This window comes from Dicentrarchus labrax, unplaced genomic scaffold (genome assembly GCF_905237075.1).
Source record: "Dicentrarchus labrax unplaced genomic scaffold, dlabrax2021, whole genome shotgun sequence".
NCBI lineage: Eukaryota > Metazoa > Chordata > Actinopteri > Moronidae > Dicentrarchus > Dicentrarchus labrax.
In genome coordinates, this window is record NW_026136720.1 from 4,105,211 (window position 1) to 4,125,088 (window position 19,878).

Here is a 19,878-nt window from a genome sequence, read left to right on the forward strand (position 1 = left end):
GGGTAATATCTTTGCAGAATGCATAATGTAATTTTGTTTCTTTGTTTTATACACTGCCTTTTGCACATAAAACAACATTTTTTAAATTTTTAATCTTCTTTAAAATGTGAACAAAAACATCTAAAAGCCATGAAAGACCAACTGTCTTACAAACACTGATGCTGCTATTGAGATGAATAATCATGGGATGGATACCTCTTATGTATCCGTGTATTCCTAGCTGAACTAATAGTATGACCCTTCTGTCTGACCCAAAGGTCAACTTCCCGTTAGGGCTGGGTTAGGCGTCTGACTCAATAGACTGTCTTGTCTTGAATATAATCTCTACAATGTGAATCTTTATCTCCTAACAAGACTGAGAGTCATTCTAGTGGCCACTAGTTAGTCACTGCAGTGCATTGGGCAAAATGCCAATGTTAGCACCCTAATTTTGCAGGTCTTTGGTCATAAATATTGTACAAATATTACCCTGATGATGGCTCCAGAGGAAAATCTAGCCGTCAAACGATGACTCTATCAAAGTCATGAGGATTGTCTGTACCAGAGTTTGAGCCAGTCCATTCAATAGATGTTGAGATTTTTCAGACTTAATCAAAGACCGACAGACTGGCTTTACATTACATTCACTGTCTTGGTTCTATGAGGAAGCAACATAAGATAAGATGAATGAATGAATACATTGTTATTGTATTGAAAGTTAGAACAAAATAAAAGACAGAAATTGTATGACATCTATAGTTAAAGAGCAAAAAACACTGTGATAATGAATAATAATAATTAATGATTGAAATGTGATGTTTTATTGGAGGAACACATTACCAACAGGTGAAAAGCCTAGTTTTGATTGTGAAAGTAATTGTATACACATACCATATGTGAGAATCTGAGGTGGGAATCATGGCCTCCCTCCTTCCTAAAACAGTGGAGCATTGATGTGCGAAATTAACATTTTAGTTCACTGAAATAAAAACTAAAAACTAGACTTTAAATAATAAAATAAACAGGAATCGTCTTTAGTTTTAGTCTTCGTCAGTTCAGTCAACAAGCTCAACTCAACTAAAACTTAACATTTTGAAACAAGAAAAATCCACTTTAGAAACTGTAACTGATTAAAAACATAAATAAAAAACAAAGTAAAAATAAAAACTAATGTAAAATACAAAACTATAATACCTCTGGGTGTAACAACCGTAGCCCACTATTTCATATTAACTTTAGTAAGAGTCTGACGTGCAGAGGTGACTGAAAGTGACTCCTCCACTGACTGCACTCAGTGTCAAACACACACACACACACACACACACACACACACACACACACACACACACACATGGATGCGTACATCCACCCTTCCTCACGCTGACAAAGACCCCAGTGTGTCTCAGAAGGGTTGTGAAACTCACTTTAAACTATCACTCACACACTGCAAACACACACTCACGTATACACGCCCACAGAGCACTGTAGGTTTTTGGTAAGTGATGTCAGAGGTCACAGAGAGAGGTGAGGTGATGTTTTGGGGGTGAGTGTGTGCCGGAGAGGAGGGAGGGCCCTATCGTGTTGTGCTGTATAAATACAGGACTGTGATGGACACTGAGCATTAAAGGAAGAGTGTAAAGACACTTCAGGAGCAACATTTTAATAGACTTTAATAGGAAGAAGATCTGCAATGGACAACAACAGGGGTAAGTGATTATCTATCTATCCATCTATCCGTCTGTCTATCTATCTATCTATCTATCTATCTATCTATCTATCTATCTATCTATCTATCTATCTATCTATCTATCTATCTATCTATCTATCTATCTATCTATCTAACTAACTGTCTGGCCCTTAGTCTGGTTCATGTTACAAACTTTGCGGAAGATTATGATCTGGTATAAAAATGTGCTGATGTATGACGACACACTTGGGTGTGATGTGGCTCATCCTATTCCTGCAACAAGGACAAGGGTCAGGCCAAAAGGTCAGGCTACATTTAAAAAAAAACAGACTTTCACTATCATTCACTTTCTTGCAGGGAGTTAGATGAGGAGATGTCTCACATCTGCACAGTGAATATGAAGCTACAAGCGAGGAGACAGCGAGCTTAACTTTAGCATAAAGACTGGACACAGAGAGACTGCAGTCTAACAGTCCAAAAAAATTACGTCCTATGTTCTTTCCTAAACACTTTTCCTTTGACATCTGTGGAAAATGTCTTGAGGAAAGATGTGAAGGAGAACTCATAAGGACTTTTTTCTCAAATAGAGCATTTGACTGTACTTACACTGGGCTTTTTTTGTTTTAAACTAACTAACAGATGGAAGAGAAGTGCAGTGAAACTTAATGCTGTACAAATCTCCTAAGAAATTATGTTTTCAGTTGATAAACAGGGAACATTTAAGAAGGTTAAGGGACTGTGCTTTTGACCTTTTTATACATTTGTTAAGTACAGAAAATGTATCTTTATATTTATCTATATAGTATTATGTTATGAAGAGGATATTGTTAAGTAGAAATCCATTACTCTTGTTCTTCAAGATTACTCCTAAGTGGATAGATTTGTACAAGAGGAAGTCAATAACTTGGATGGTGTCACAAGCATAAAATAGGTGCTGTGTTGTTTCTACATTTACATTTACTTTGTGAAACTACTGTGGTACGTCGCTTTAAATGTTCGTGGCGCAAAGAATTCTTTTGGTAAAGGATAGTCAACTGAATCCTGTGCTAAAGGAGATAAGAAAGGAAGAATTTGATCAGCTCTTATCATGGCTGCCACTTAAATACTTCTGGGTCATTTCACTCAGTTATGAACCTTCCTAAGCAATCCCCAAAAACTATTCCTCTAAAGAGAATTGAGGACGATAACTGGATCATCAGGGTCAACTTGTGACCTGTGACCACAATGCAGCTCTCTGTAAACTCTGTGTAAGGTCACAACTTAAAGGACCAGTGTGTTGGATTCAGTGCCATCTTGCAGCTCCCTCGATTCACGCCATTCCTCATAGACTAATTGTTGTCTCTCTACATCCCGTTAGGTTTGATTATTGACGTGGATCTGAGAAGTCATGAAAACAACTTGGCTCACCGCACCAGGGAGATTGATCGGGAGCGCCTGATTGTCCGCAGGGGTCAACCCTTCTCCATAACCTTGCAGTTCTCTGACTCTCTGCCCCCCAAACACCACCTGGAACTGGTCCTGCACCTTGGTGAGTACAGCCTGACCGGGACTGTACAGTTTATGTTCTGATGCAACTTTGCTTTGCTGATCCAAAGTAGGCTATTCACCATTTAATGCTCAATTTTGTCTCTGTACTCACATTCTGACAAAAAGCAAGAAGACATAAATGCAAAACTAAGTCTGCTTCTCTGACTTTATTGCGATGAATCATCCACTTAATTCATAGTAGAAAAATGAATTTCCTTACACAGAGCACTAATGTTTTTCTATATTTTCTGATGCTGACTTTGAGAAAATTAACTGATGGTCCAACAATCCCTTTTATAAATTCTAGGTAAGAGAGAGGAGGTGGCGATCAAGGTTCAGAAGGAGCGCGGGGCCGGAGACAAGTGGTGGTTTACCCAGCAGGGAGCACAGGATGAGGTGCTGCTGACTCTGCACAGTCCAGCAGACGCCATTATTGGCCACTATCGCCTGGCTGTGTTGATGATGTCGCCCGACGGACACATTGTAGAGAAGGCCGACAAAGCTAGGTTCCACCTGCTCTACAACCCGTGGTGCAAAGGTAAAGCTAAGCACTCTCTCTCTCTCACACGTCTGCTTTCTCCAACTGCATTCACATTCTGCAGCTTTTTTAAAAATGATTAATAGTTTATTGTTTTCATTTGGATGTATTGAAACCACATATGTCAGAATCTAATTGACATTGAGCAAAAAGGAAATGGGAAGGTTCGAAAATACGTCTGTGACACCAACAAACAAAATAAAAATAAATAAATAAAATCAAATACATAAACATGTATGTTAACAAAGTGTTACTGCAGCTTTTAAAGTTTATCATGCAGCTCCTGACATTTTTACTTTGCACTCAGTGTCACAAACATGTCTCTTGATTAGCAAAAGCAATATAAACAACATAAACTTGATGATCAGCTGCTTCTGTTTCCTGTGAATGTCTCACTCAGTTTATAGTTTTTCCAACTTAAACATTTGAATCTGTGTTGAATGTTAATGTTTTGACATGAGGACATACTCACGGTCTTCTGTGTGTGTTTGTAGATGATGTGGTGTACCTCCCTGATGAAAGTCTACTCCAGGAGTATGTAATGAATGAAGATGGAATCATTTACATGGGGTCCTGGGATTACATCAGAAGTATTCCCTGGAATTATGGACAGGTAACACATGCATATACACATTGTCTGCGTGGGTTGAGTACGTGTGTGTCTGTCAGGCCGGTAGGTGGCCTGTGTGAATTGTCGCAGCAGTGTGACAGCGGAGACTCAGAGGCTTTGGCTGCATCAGGAAATCTGTTTGTTGGACAGAGGAAAACTTGTGGATGGGAGGTGTGAGAATGTAACCAAACCACACAAACAAGGGCTTGTCCCTTCACAGCTCGCTGGGAGGACACACAGATAGATGGCAGATAGACAGACAGGCATGGGTGCTGGAAGTGGGCCTACAGTCTAAAACCTGGCATAATGAAAAACATTAATGAACTCATTTGTTACCAGGTTTTAAATGTACACACTGGTATTATTTATGGCAGGAAAGAAGATTTGCCTTGTGTTTTTATCAGTTTTATCTGCTTAAAAGTTATTTAAAAATCGTGTAAAATGCTGTTAATAACTATTTAAAAGGCTATAAATGATCCTGGCCATTCAAATTAATGTAAAAACAATGACTGTCGTGCATTTCGAATTTAGTACGACATCAACAACCAGCCTTTTTGTCTCTTTGTTCCTCTAACATGTTTTCTCTCTCTCTCTCTCTCTCTCTCTCTCTCTCTCTCTCTCTCTCTCTCTCTCTCTCTCAGTTTGAGGACTATGTGATGGACATCTGTTTTGAAGTCTTGGACAACTCTAAGGATGCCCTGAAAAACTCTCAGATGGACATTGAGCGCAGATCGGACCCCGTCTACGTCAGCAGGATGATCACTGCGATGGTAACGATCTCTTTTACTGGCTGCTGAAATAACATACATTTAGTTTTCTCTGGTAACACATATGATTTTTTAGAGATCCAACCAATATGCACTTCATGAAAGCTTTAATGTTGTAAACACCTCTCCAGGAAATACCCTTAAAACAGAACAGAAGAGAATTGTCTTCATCACTAGAAATGTAATATCCTGTGCACAAGTGTCCGTGCAGTGATTCACAGCTTTAAAGATGTCGTCTCCACATGTCTTCTCCTCCTGTCCAGGTGAACTCCAACGGTGACAGGGGTGTGTTGTGGGGCAAGTGGGAGGAGCCGTACTCAGACGGAGTCGCACCTTACCGATGGACAGGCAGCGTGCCGATCCTCCAACAGTGGAGCAAGGCCGGGGTGAGGGCGGTCAAATATGGCCAGTGCTGGGTGTTTGCTGCTGTCGCCTGCACAGGTGAGGCTATCGCAGACTTCACTGCTGCATGATTCAAGGATCCCAAAGTGTAATAGTAAAAATAATTGCTACTAACTGTTTAAAGGCATGTCTTTAAAGCATTTGGGGAAATATGTTTGTTTGCTTTCTTGCTGAGAAAGACTGAGGAAGTCCCTTCAGGATTTTGCAGGCTTTTGGGGGGCATTGTTGTAGCTTAAAATGTCTGATTTCATGGAAGCTTTTCCAAAAAATTGCAATATTGTCATGCTTTTAGGAATGTTTTTTGCAAACATAGTTGTAATTATTAGATTTTTTTATATGTAGTTAATTAAAAATCAAAGACAACTTGTTCCAGTGAGAATAAAGTCATGTCTGCATTATCACAACTAGAAAGAAGGAAGTGAGTTTGGTAACATATGGCTTAAAGTTTTGAGCAGGAAACCAGAGCTTTGATTCTCTACCCAAACCCAATTAGACCCGACCCAGTCTCGGGTTGGACAAAATAAGACAATAAAGGATAAAGGGATATAATATTTTATCAATAAAGCACAAGTTAATATGTTATTTTGATAATTATATGCACAATGTAGTTTATTTTAGCCTGTAAAATTTGGGTTTCGGTTTGGGCCTGATTAAAGCTCTACAGGAAATTACAATGATTGCTCAAATAATTAGCAAAAAAGTTGCTGTGATTGGACACAATTGTAGCCAGAGCCAAATTTTAAAAAGGGAAAGTCCCATTCTGACGTGTGTTTTCTTCACAGTGCTGCGCTGTCTGGGAGTCCCAACGCGCCTCATCACAAACTTCAATTCAGCCCACGATGTTGATGGAAACCTCTCTTTAGACGTCCTGCTGAACGAAAGACTGGAGAGCTATGACAGCAGAGCCAGAAAAGACAGTAGCTGGTAGGAACACACACACACACACACACACACACACACACACACACACACACACACACAGTAAAATACATTATATCCTGTAATATAATAAATTATCTTCTTTTAGGAACTTCCACTGTTGGGTCGAGTCCTGGATGACGAGAGATGACCTCCCTAAAGGAAATGATGGCTGGCAGGTTTTGGACCCCACCCCTCAAGAACTGAGTGATGGTACATTCCTAATTTTAAAATCTTTGTTTATCACCTCTCTCTCTTCTACTAATCTGTTTACTACAAGACATTTCTTACCTTATCTAACTTGAAAAACTAAAAACTGTCTTTCTTTGGTATCATATAATCGTGACATTTCAGATTCAAACCTGGTTGGTGTTTCCTACCGACCTGATAATCCAACTAAACTGCCTTTGTGAAAAGATCAGAGGCTTGTTTCCTGTTACTAAATATGTCCTAGTGTAGGAAATACTGTAAAAAAATTCCATGACACAATGAACTTTTGCTCTTCAGGTGAGTTTTGCTGTGGTCCGTGTCCAGTGACGGCCATCAAGGAGGGGATTCTGGGAGTAAAGTACGACGCTCCGTTTGTGTTCGCCGAGGTGAACGCTGACATCATCAACTGGATCGTCCACCAAGACGGCCGACGGGAGAAGGTGATCGACTGTTGTTCCGATTGTCTTTCTCATGTTTGCTCCAGTGAAAAAGCAGCAATGACAGTGACGATGGTTATTATTGTTGCAGCTCAGAGTGGACCAGGCGAGTGTGGGCAGGAACATCAGCACCAAAAGTGTTTACGGCGACACCAGAGAAGATGTCACTCTACACTACAAATATCCTGAAGGTTAGTACTTACAAACCCTTACTGACTATAATCACATCTATTTAGTTCACCCCCACTTGGGGTCACAAAAGCTTTACTGGAGGTTGCAAGGCCTTCTTGAATTTGAAGGGGAAAGTATACACAGTAGGCCTGCAGTGTATCTCAGCATTTTGTTAATTTCTGTGAATAAAACTAAATGAAATTGTACGTTTTGAAGTTTAGATTATTATTTAAGATGTTGAGTCTCATTCCCAGGGTGCCAAAGCACCTGTATTTGATGCCCTGGGAATAAGACTCAATAATCAACTATGTTTGATGCCATTAGGAGAGCTAGAATGAAACAGAGGAACTTAAATTCCCCACAGATTATCTGTCTCATGTATTACTGTCAGGATATAGTGAAAGTTTCAGCAAATAGGACAAAAAAAAGCAGTTTTAAGTAAAAAGGTTGGGAACCACTGCTGTGTGCTCTGAAGCAGCACTGTGTAACACTCCTCCACTTTTTACCTATAATACCTGCTCATAGTCATCCAACATCTTCTCCACAGGCTCCAGGGAGGAGAGGGAAGTGTACGAGAAGGCGGGACGCCGGGTCACAGAGCCAGCCTATGGGAATGAAGCACCAGGACAACTGCAGCTGTCAATCAAGCAGGCTAAGCCTGTTTTTGGGACAGACTTTGATGTGATTGTTGAGGTATGGAGAGCTCAGGCTTTAGCCGAGTCAGTTATGAATCTGGGGATGCCGTTGTGCGGATGTAGATTGTATTTTCGATGATGAATCCATTCTGTCTGCAGGTGGAGAACACAGGTGTCACAGATGCTCATGCTCAGCTGACCATGCTGGCCATCGCTGTAACTTACAATTCACTCCACCGGGGGGAGTGCCAGAGACAAACAATCAGTGTGACAGTGCCCGCTCACAAAGGTTAGTAGCTCAAATAAACCCACAAAAGCCTCAGTTGCAGAGGTACTGTGTCTTCATCCTATCTTATAGCAGAAAATGTGCCTTATGATGCACCATTTTCCTGTTTAATACTGTGTGTGTGTGTGTGTGTGTGTGTGTGTGTGTGTGTGTGTGTGTGTGTGTGTGTGTGTGTGAATATTCAGTCCACAGGGAAGTTCTGCGTCTGCACTATGACGACTACGTCAGGTGTGTCTCTGAGCATCATCTGATCAGGGTGAAAGCACTCTTAGAGGCTCCAGGAGAGAATGAACCCATCATGGCCGTGGCCAACATCCCACTGAGCATGCCTGAACTCCTCGTACAGGTGAGTACACACTGAGCACGCCCAGAGCTCGTAGTTGGACCATTCAATTCAATTCAATTCAATTTTATTTGTATAGCGCCAATTCATAACAGAAGTTATCTCAGGACACTTTTCAAATAGAGCAGGTCTAGACCGAACTCTTTAACATTAATTACAGAGACCCAACAGTACCACCATGAGCAAGCACTTGGCGACAAGGGCAAGGGAAAAACTGCCTGTTAAAAGGCAGAAACCTAGGACAGACTCCTCGACTCTAGGTGGGTGGTCGTCTGTCTCGACCAGTTGGGGTGAGAGAGAGAGAGAGAGAGAGAGAGAGAGAGAGAGAGAGAGAGAGAGAGCGACAGACAGACAGACAGGTGCACAGCAACAACAGTATTGGCAATGGCAGTCAAGCAGGACCATGGCAGGAGGCTCCACCAGGATCCATGAGAACCTGCGAGACGAGAAAGCACAAGAACTCCGGGGAAGAAGTGGAGTTAGTAACATGCATTAAAGGGACATGAATGAGTGCAGAAAGAGAGAGGAAGAGAGTAGCTCAGTGCACCATGGGAAATCCCCCGATAGTCTAGGCCTATAGCAGCATAACTAAGGGATGGTTCAGGACTCACCTGATCCAGCCCTAACTATAAGCTTTATCAAAGAGGAATGTCTTAAGCCTACTCTTGAATGTGGTGAGGGTGTCTGCCTCCCGAACCACAACTGGAAGCTGGTTCCACAGGAGAGGAGCTTGGTAACTGAAGGCTCTGGCTCCTGTTCTTCTTTTAGAGACTATAGGAACCACAAGTAGCCCAGCATTCAGAGAACGTAGTGTTCTAGTGGGGTAATAGGGTACTATGAGCTCTTTAAGATATGAAGGGGCCTGACCATGAAGAGCTTTATAGGTGAGGAGGAGTATTTTAAATTCAATTCTACATTTTATAGGGAGCCAATGCAGAGTAGCTAGTACAGGAGAGATGTGATCTCTTTTTCTAGTTCCTGTCAGTACTCGTGCTGCAGCGTTCTGAATTAATTGGAGCGTTTTAATGGACTTATTGGGGCAACCTGATAATAAAGAGTTGCAGTAATCCAGCCTTGAAGTAACAAATGCATGGATTAGTTTTTCTGCATCTGTCTGTGATAGTATGTGTCTAATTTTTCTAATATTACGTAAATGAAAGAAGGCGGTCCTAGAGGTTTGCTTTATGTGGGAGTTAAATGACAAATCCTGATCAAAGATAACTCCAAGATTCCTGACAGTGGTGCTAGAGGCCAAGTTAATGCCATCTAGAGTGACTATATCTTTAGACAATGAGTCTCTAAGGTTTTTGGGGCCAAGAACAAGAATTTCGGTTTTTTCTGAGTTTAACATCAGAAAATTGCAGGTCATCCAGGATTTTATGTCCTTAAGACATGTTTGTAATTTAGATAATTGATTAATTTCATTGGGTTTGATTGATAGATATAACTGCGTATCATCTGCATAACAGTGAAAGTTAATGGAGTGATTCCTAATAATGTTGCCTAAAGGGAGCATATATAAAGTAAATAGTATTGGTCCAAGTACAGAACCTTGTGGAACTCCATGACTAACTTTAGTATTTATGGAGGATTCATCGTTAACATGTACAAACTGAGAACGATCTGATAAGTATGACTTAAACCAGGTTAGGGCAGTTCCTTTAATGCCAATTTGATGCTCAAGTCTCTGTAAAAGAATATCATGGTCAATGGTGTCAAATGCAGCACTAAGATCTAATAATACAAGTACAGAGACAAGTCCATTGTCAGAAGCAGTCAGAAGGTCATTATTAACTTTAACCAGAGCTGTCTCTGTGCTATGATGAACTCTAAATCCTGACTGAAAATCCTCAAATAAACTATTGTTATGTAGAAAGTCACACAACTCTTTGGCGACTACTTTCTCCAGAATCTTAGAGAGGAACGGGAGGTTAGAAATCGGTCTATAGTTGGCTAAAACCCCTGGGTCAAGAGTAGACTTTTTAAGAAGGGGTTTAATTACAGCTACTTTAAAGGACTGTGGTACATATCCTGATAATAAAGAAAGATTAATCATATCCAGTAAAGAAGTGCCAATTAAGGGAACAACTTCTTTAAGCAGCCTAGTTGGGATCGGGTCTAACAGACAGGTTGATGGCTTCGATGAAGAAATGATTGAAGTTAACTGATGAAGATCGATAGCAGAAAAACAGTCTAAAAATACATCTAAGTTTACATTGACAGAAGTCCCTGAACTTGGAGAGCCACTGATAACCGTTGATGGCAGTTGGTGATTAATTTTTTCTCTAATAGTAATAATTTTATTATAGAAGAAGCTCATGAAGTCATTGCTACTTAAGTTTATGGGGATATGTGGCTCGATAGAGCTGTGACTCTCTGTCAGCCTGGCTACAGTGCTGAAGAGGAACCTAGGGCTGTTCTTATTTTCTTCTATTAGTGCTGAGTAATAGGCTCCTCTGGCATTACGGAGGGCCTTTCTATAAATTTTAAGATCATCTTGCCAATTTGAGCGATATTCTGATAATTTGGAAGAGCGCCATTTCCTTTCAGATTTCCTAGCTATTTGCTTTAACTGGCGGGTTTGGTGGTTATACCAAGGTGCTAGTCTCCTATGTTTTAATAATTTCCTTTTTATAGGAGCGATAGAGTCTAATGTTGATCGTAGTGAGCCTGCAGCACTATCGACAAGATTATCAATTTCAGAGGGACTAAAGTCGTTATAGGACTCTGTTAAATTCAGACATGGCATTGAATTAAACACTGAAGGAATCTCCTCCTTAAATTTAGCTACAGCACTGTCAGATAGACATCTGCTGTAGGAAGTTTTGCCTAATGGCTTATAATCTAATAGTATGAATTCAAAAGTTACTAAATAATGGTCAGATAGGAAAGGATTATGTGGGAAGACTATTAAATGTTCAATATCAATGCCATATGATAAAACAAGGTCAAGAGTGTGATTAAAACAATGAGTTGGTTTATTTACACTCTGACAGAAGCCAATTGAGTCTATTAATGATATAAATGCATTACTAAGGCTGTCATTGTCAACATCCACATGAATATTAAAATCACCTACAATAATTACTTTATCTGATTTAAGGACTAAGCTTGATAGAAACTCTGAAAATTCAGATATAAAGTCAGAGTACGGTCCAGGAGCGCGGTACACTATAACAAATAGAACTGGCTGCAGTGTTTTCCAGTTTGGGTGAGAAAGGCTAAGAACAAGGCTTTCAAATGAATTATAATTTAGTTTAGGTTTAGGGTCCATTAAAACGCTCGAATCATATATAGCTGCTACTCCACCTCCTCGGCCTGTGCCTCGAGGAATGTGAGTATTAATATGACTGGGGGGGGTGGATTCATTTAGGCTAACATACTCCTCGTGGGACAACCAGGTCTCAGTAAGACAAAGTAAATCAATATCATAATCTGATATTAATTCATTCACTAAAACAGCTTTAGAGGACAGAGACCTGATATTTAACAGTCCACATTTCATTCTCTTATTTTGTGCTACTGAGGAGTTGGTTTTAATTTTTATTAGATTTTTATGTTGAACTCCTCTTGTTTTTATTTCTTTAAATAGTTTAGGTGGTCGGGGGACAGACACAGTCTCTATGGGGTTTTGGGTGGGTGACTGTTCTAAAGAAAGCGCAGAGAAGTGTGTAAGACAGCAGCTCTGCTTCCTGGTCCCAACTCTGGACTGTCAGGTTTTAGAGATAAACTTCGCCATATTTCTAGATAAGAGAGCCGCTCCATCCAAAGTGGGATGGATGCCGTCTCTCCTAATCAGACCAGGTTTTCCCCAAAAAGGCTTCCAGTTATCAATGAAGCCCACATCGTTTGCTGGACACCACCTCGACAGCCAGCGGTGGAATGACGACATGCGGCTATACATGTCATCACTGGTCACATTGGGGAGGGGTCCAGAGAAAACTACGGTGTCCGACATTGTCTTAGCATAGTTACACACCGACTCCACATTAATCTTAGTGACCTCCGATTGGCGTAAACGGGTGTCGTTACCGCCGACGTGGATAACAATCTTACTGTATTTACGTTTACCTTTAGCCAGCAGTTTTAAATTTGATTCAATGACCATGACACCAAGTTCGCACATCCAATTTCCAAGTTATTATCATTAAATCCATCAAGAAACATCAAGCTGTCTCTCTTTCTCCAGGTACCTGGGAAGGCTGTTGTATGGGAACAACTGACAGCCTATATCTCCTTCACCAATCCTCTACCAGTCCCACTGAAGGGTGGCGTTTTCACTGTGGAGGGCAGCGGCCTGCTGTCGTCCACTGAAATACGCGTGAAGTAAGTCGACCACCAACGAGGCATGTGTAGAGAATTGAAAGGCAAACTGCATATATAACACATACTGGAATAACCTGAATTAGGAAATGAGGTCTAGACTGCAGAAAGTCCACAATGAATCAGATATTTTGTGTATTTTCAGTTTAAAAACTAGTAATGTTGATCGAACTATCGGCCACGTGCAGCTCTTTAACCCCCAACTCCCTGTGACTTTGACTCAAATTATATGCATATGACACTTATTTGTTGACATTTTTGCAATTGTAAAAATGTGTTGCCATTACACACCAAATAAAATAAAAAATTTCAGCAACTAAAACATCATAAATTACGTTGCTGAAACTCGGTATGCCTGATTTGTGATGAGAAATTATAAGGCTCAAAAATGTTTTCCAGGTACATTTTTTATTTCTTTTTTGGCCAAAAATGCCTCTATGATCTAGTGAAATAACTGATCAATATATGATTAAATCTCCCCAGAGGATGACTGTAGGAACTGCCATCCTCTGGGGAGAAGGAACTGGCTCTGTTACGGTTCAAGCACCTAAATTTCGCATTTTGACCAAAAATAAATCGATTCGGAAGCTGAAAAGTTGGCAGCTGGATCCAAAAAATGAAAAAAGGAACCAAAGTGGGCGTGTCATATTCTACAGGTCCTTGTGCATCGTGCAATGCATCTTTGATTACAATTAGTTCCACTCAAAACTGGTGGAAACGCGGGCTGGTTCGATTGATAGACAACACAATCAAATAAAACTCTCTCTTTTCCATTTTTCAGAGGTGATGTAGCGCCAGGCCAGAAGGTGTCTGTCAAGCTCTCCTTCTCACCCATGCGGACCGGGGTGAGGAAGCTCCTGGTCGACTTTGACTCTGACAGACTGAAGGACGTGAAGGGAGTCGCCACCGTGGTCGTCCGCAAGAAGTACACCCCTTTTATTACTAGACTGTATTAAACATCCTAAACTTTTGGGGATAATGTGACGCTTCCTGGATGTGAGAGGAAGAGCTGCCCTGTTTGAATGTAAAAGGTAGCATTAGTATTATAACAGAGTTCTATATATATGCAAATAAATTATTTTTATGGTATCAGTGTAATTACCTTAAAGCCACTGTATGTCAGATGTGAACATGTATGGCTTTGCATTATACCTGGCACTAGATTTCCCACATGGAAATGCACAGAAAAAGGTTCTGTGACAATGTGACAGCCTCTGGAAAGCAAATACATTCTTTTTGTTTATATTCCTCCTTCGTACCATTTCTTTTATTGTATTTCTTACTTGACTTAAAAGTGCCAGATTCTTTCCTAATCCCGTTAAATTAAATGACAAACCATCAAGACCTGAGTCACGAGGTGCAGGTTTGAAAATGTGTGTGTGCTATTATGCATTATTATTATGAAAGGTAAGATTACACAAGATGTGTTGTATGTTTTTGTTACTTTTTTGCACTGTTTGATTGGAAGAAAATACACATTTTTTCATACTATTTAATCCTAATATATATGCATTTGGGGAGTCATTCTGTGTTTGAACTGATATGAAATCGATATGCTGTACGCTTTCAATAAAGATTTTTTTCACAAGCATTAATTTGACCTGAGTAGCTACAAGTAATTTTTTATATCTGATAATTTACACAGAGGTTTCCAACAGTCTCTCTGAGAGCTACAAGCATGAAGCTGAATGATTATCTGGTGAGCTACAGATTGCTTTATAGGTTAATTCCAGTATTTTTAAGTCTGGACCCTCTCTTCAGGCTTTGGTAGTAACAGATTACATGTAACTGAGTTTTCAGGATCAAAAAAAGGTAACTATAATCCATTACAGTTACATAAAAAAAGACATAATCAGATTACAGTTACATTTAGTCAAAATGGGGATTATTTAGCAGGATTCTAATTTTAAAATAGTATTTTCTCTAAAAAAAATACACATTTTATAAGCTAATAATCTTTCACTTCGTTCCTTTTGAGTATATATTGTTCTGTTGTCTGATAGGATAAACTTACATCAACACTGACATTTTTTTTCCTCTTTATCTTTATTTGCATATTTGGTGTTGAAGTAATCCAAAAGTAACAAAGTAATCAGGTTACGTAATTGTATCGGATTACATTTTAAGTAACCCTCCCAACCCTGTTTTTGTATGTTTTTCTGATATTTTTATTTGACAGGAGAGCTTGAGAGATAGGGCCACAGGTCGGACTCGAACCCTCGGCCTCTGCAGCGATGGGGCTGGGTCATATTATATCTTTTTACATATTGACATATAGGTGCAAAAAGTGTTTGAAACTGGTGAAACGGGATTTAATGTCTGTAAGGTAATACTGGGGGGCAATTGCCCGTCAGAATACACACTATTGAGTAGTAACCGGGCCCAGCAGCTTCTATGGACATAGCTAATGGCAGAGGTAAAGACACCAAATGCCGAGTTCACACTGGGAACGTACAGAATCCAGTTTATCTTTATGGATTATATTGTATCCGAATTGACAAGAAGAAAGTCGATTAATAACGGCCTTTAGCTCGTGTTGCTAGGGTAACCTGCTTTTACGGACACGTTAGGAATTGTTAAAATGTCACATTTCTTAAAGGGAGTTTGGTGCAGGGAGCTTTTAGTGGAATTCAAACTGATAATATGTATATACTTTTTGTATATATATTTTAAATATTTTGTTACGTTTTTTCACCACTACACAAACACAAGGAAACTGGTAACATATGATAATGTTGTCCGACGTTGACTTCTGTTAGTTATTAGTTTGATAACTGTTTTAATGTGTGTATTGATTAGATGATCAGGCTAATTATAAGCTTATTTTACTCAGTCTAAGGGCAGTGTGCTGTAAGCGGTTGCCCTGTGTGTGTGTGTGTGTGTGTGTGTGTGTGTGTGTGTTTGTTTGTGTTTAAACTACGTTCCTAATTAAACATGATGTGCTTGTTCCTAACGATGTTATTAACATTCAGTCCAGTCAGACTGCTTGTGAAGGATCGTGTCGCAGTGTGAATGATCAGATAAGATAGACTTTATTGATCCCACACTGGGGAAATTCACTTGCTTGTTTGGAAAACCACACCAGCTTCAAAGCTGCTCCTGCATACAAGGCTAAAAAAAAGTTGCACAGTATGGACTGTACAGAGATCTCACAACTTTTAAAGTGTGTCCAAGGCTTCAGAGGACGATGGAGGACAAGGAGAGAGCGGGAGCCGGACGGAGGCTGCAGGCCGGCGGTGAGCTGGCCTTCTGGCTGCAGGACCAGTAATCTCCGGCTTGCTGTGTCTCGTGTTGTTGCACTTGCTTGATGTTTGGCTGCGTGTTAGCAGAGGTTGTCGCTATTTTTCTGATGATAAGCAATGTTAATCATAACAAATGCAGGTGTGGTACGGACGGTTGCCACGGCAACTTGGAGCGAAAATCAACAGTTTCCATGTCAAGTTGGTCATTTCAAAAGTACACGTCCAAGTGAAAAAAAGGAGCTGGTTAACGAAAATTGGACGAAAAACTAAAAAAGATCCAGAGGACAGCCAGTGGAAAAGAGGAGAAATGATTGACACAGAGGACATCCAGCTGAGGTAATGCAGTCAGAACTTACATGAGAGTTTGGAGGAGTTTCTGTCTGTTGTCAGCTTTAAAGTGTTTGAATAATTCGTATTTATTTTTGGATTTAATAATGTATAGGACAAGGTGGTGGTGCATATTGCGTGATAATATCAGACAATAATTTAAACATTTCAAATGTATTCCAATTGTTTTTGCAGACCCTGAAGGTTTTTACTTTTGTTTTTCTTGTTTTTATTTCATATAACTATACAGTGCTGCTTGAAAGTGTGTGAACCTCTTGAGTTTTCTGTTCTTTTACCATTATTTCTTTATTTAATCAAAGGCAGTATTTTTTATATGAAATAACAAGTGTATGTTTATCAATTCCATATAGCTACCCTATTTAAGGAAATCAATTGTGTAGTGAAAAGACAAAATTAAAAATAAGTGAACTCTGAGCTGCATTGCTTAAAATGTGCAGGTAAATACAATCAGGTGGCACAAAGTCTTTGGCTCAATTAATCAATTAAATGAGAGCTATTTAGGGAGGAAATTGGGCAGCACTGATTAAAACAGATCAAACCAGGTCAGTTTAGTTTTACCAAAGTGAACCCATACAGGTCGATCATGAGTAGAGCAGCACAATTAATGAAAATATGATCAAAATCACAATAGACTATGGCGAAGCACAATATTCAAATGGCAGAAGCATACATTTCCTTTGATGAAGATAAAATGTGCGACAAAGCGTTATAATGAATTACTGTAATGCTGCACAGATTCCCTGACCTACAAATCGTGGTTTTAACCATTTAAGAAAGATTTAAGTTTGTTTGTTTGGCACAGACCCCCAAAAAACTTCCCATCATCATAATTTTAATTAAAATTAAATTACTTTTGTTCTGCAGCAAGTAGAGGAGTTAATGAACCTGGAAATACTTTAATCTGCTCTGTTTCTGTTTCAGCCTTCAAGAGCCGGACACTGCTCTGCTCCCACTGCCATCAAGTTCTCAGGAAAAGAACACAGCCGTTGCTTCAACAAAGTACGTCAGTAGGGTTTGTGTGGGTTCCAGCACACGTAGGTCTGGGGGTGAAACGGGTAGGTGGAGGAATTAGCAAACAAAGCTTTACATAGAGATATAGGTTGATATCTGAACTTTATTGGTGGGCTATTATTGGTCTATTATTATTGGTCTTTTACACATCCAAAAGTTCACACAAGAGAAGGTAAAGCGTAAAACAGCCATCCTCTGATAAATCCTCCGTTTCCTCTGGAGAGTTTCCAATTCTCAATTCTGTTGAATTCAATTGGCTTTATTGGCATGACATTTCACATGTGTGGACAAAGCACAGCATGAAAACTATGTGAATAGCAATAGTTAAAGACCCAGTGTGTAACCTCCAGGTGGAGCTATTGGCAGAAATGGAATATGATATTCATAGGTTTGTTTTCATTAGTGGGTAATTACCTGAATATAGAAATGGTCTTTTTGTTAACTTAGAATGAGCCATCTTTATCTACAGACGCTGCGGGTCGGTTTCCATGGTAGACGCCTTGTTGAACCACCATGTTTCTGCAGTAGCCAAGAACGGACAAACCAAAGACTGGCTGTAGATTAGGCCCTTTTGCGGGTTTCGCGCCCACTGTAGTTTCTCCTACACCCTTCACAGCCTGTTCTCCTTCCCAGGTCGTCAAATACTGACAAATACTGCGAGCGGCGTTTAATTAGTTGCAATCTGCAACCTAACTGCTAGATCACACTAAATCCTACATGCTAGTCCTTTAAAAAGAGTATCATGATTAATTTTTCATCTCACCTATTTGAATTTCCACTTATTATATCTTGCAGTTTAACTGTGTTGTGATATATCTTTATATTCCTAGCAGTGGTGGCACCAGAGCTTTTCTTTTTGTTAGTGCTATGGGGTTGCTCAACTTTTCAGTGAGGGTGCTCTGAAATTTAGGGTTCAATATGACGGTTGGCACAGTCTAATTTCAGCTGCAACTTTCCCCCGACACGTAGGCCTACACACGTGCATACACATACACATATACAGTACCTGGAGCTCCACAACAGTTAAAATGTCATTAGAGTTAAATACAAGAAGAGATATTCAGCTCAAGGGACAGATGTTAATGTAACAGTACTCAGTACCACCTAAAATTAATAAAAATCAGTTCTGTAGGTGAGGAATGGTGGCTTCCCTGGTAGCTGCAGGGGACTGACAGATTATGACATTTGATAATGATGGATATTTTTGAATTTTGAGAACATACAATTATTTTTCAAATTCGTGAAGACCAATTTGTAATTGAAATATTTACATTCTTTCTTTCTTTTTTTTTTGTTTTTTGCTCATAGTGTTCCTTGTGAAAATCCTGGTGTGGAACCAGAAAACATTTCCACAGAAGTTAAAGATGAGACCGGCAGAGGAAAGACTCACATGCTCATTAGGAGACTACGGTCCAATTGGAAGGATGTTTTGATTCTGATCTTGATGGTGCTTCTCTGTGTTGTGATCAGCCTCCTTATCAGTCAGATGAGTAAAAAGAAATGTCTGAGGGCTAAATTACAGCATATGGAAGAGGACATATTCACGGCATGTAATTGCACCAAACTTCAAATGGAAAACAATCACCTGAAGCTGCTTCTCAAAAACATAACCTTGATGTCAGCTAAAAACACACAGCTGAGCCTGCTTTTGAAAAACGCAGTGGAGGAAAAGACACAGCTGAACCTGCTCTTGAACAAGACATTGGAGGAAAAGACACAGTTGGAAGTCCAGATCAAAGACCTGACCATGTTACTGAATGTAACCCTGGAAGACCGAAACCTTGTGGAAGAGAACAGAGAATTGAACCTACTTCTGATCAACACGGTGCAAGAACAGACACAGCTGAACGTGCTCTTGAACAAGACATTGGAGGAAAAGACACAGTTGGAAGTCCAGAACAAAGGCCTGACCATGTTTCTGAATGTAACCCTGGAAGACCGAAACCTTGTGGAAGAGAACAGAGAATTAAACCTGCTTCTGAACAACACGTTGCAAGAAAAGACACAGCTGAACCTGCTGATGAAAAAAGCAATGGGGGAAAAGACACAGCTGAACCTGCTCTTGAACAAGACATTGGAGGAAAAGACAGAGTTGGAAGTGGAGAACAAAGGACTAACCATGTTTCTGAATGCAACACTTGAAGATCGTAACCTTCTGGAACAGAACAGAGATTTGAACCTGCTTCTGAAAAACTTGTTGCATGAAAAGACACAGCTAAACCTGCTCTTGAACAAGACATTGGAGGAAAAGACCCAGTTGGAAGTGGAGAACAAAGCACTGACCATGTTTCTGAATGCAACCCTGGAAGGTCGTAACCTTGTAGAAGAAAACAGAGATTTGAACCTTCTTCTGAACAATATGTTGCAAGAAAAGACACAGCTGAACCTACTCTTGCACAAGACATCAGAGGAAAAGACAAAGCTGAACCTTCTCTTCAACAAGA

At 40.0% G+C, this 19,878-nt stretch overlaps 1 protein-coding gene across 1 annotated transcript; it reads left to right on the forward strand.

Moving 5' to 3' along the window:
- The first annotated feature begins 1,592 nt into the window (after positions 1–1,592).
- tgm2l (transglutaminase 2, like) lies at positions 1,593–14,428 on the forward strand. Its single transcript, XM_051381013.1, has 15 exons — positions 1,593–1,685; positions 3,024–3,194; positions 3,501–3,731; positions 4,226–4,344; positions 4,983–5,111; positions 5,372–5,549; positions 6,293–6,434; positions 6,538–6,641; positions 6,936–7,078; positions 7,167–7,266; positions 7,794–7,939; positions 8,041–8,170; positions 8,353–8,513; positions 12,700–12,836; positions 13,615–14,428. The coding sequence occupies exons 1-15, from the start codon at positions 1,670–1,672 to the stop codon at positions 13,787–13,789; spliced, it is 2,082 nt and encodes a 693-aa protein (XP_051236973.1). The 5' UTR covers positions 1,593–1,669; the 3' UTR covers positions 13,790–14,428.
- The last annotated feature ends 5,450 nt before the right edge of the window (positions 14,429–19,878 follow it).

Excerpts from the sequence above, each read along its gene's own strand:
- tgm2l (XM_051381013.1), top strand. Across the intron at positions 6,642-6,935 it reads CCCTCAAGAACTGAGTGATG|GTGAGTTTTGCTGTGGTCCG; the intron begins GTACATTCCTAA and ends TTTGCTCTTCAG. Across the intron at positions 8,514-12,699 it reads TGCCTGAACTCCTCGTACAG|GTACCTGGGAAGGCTGTTGT; the intron begins GTGAGTACACAC and ends CTCTTTCTCCAG.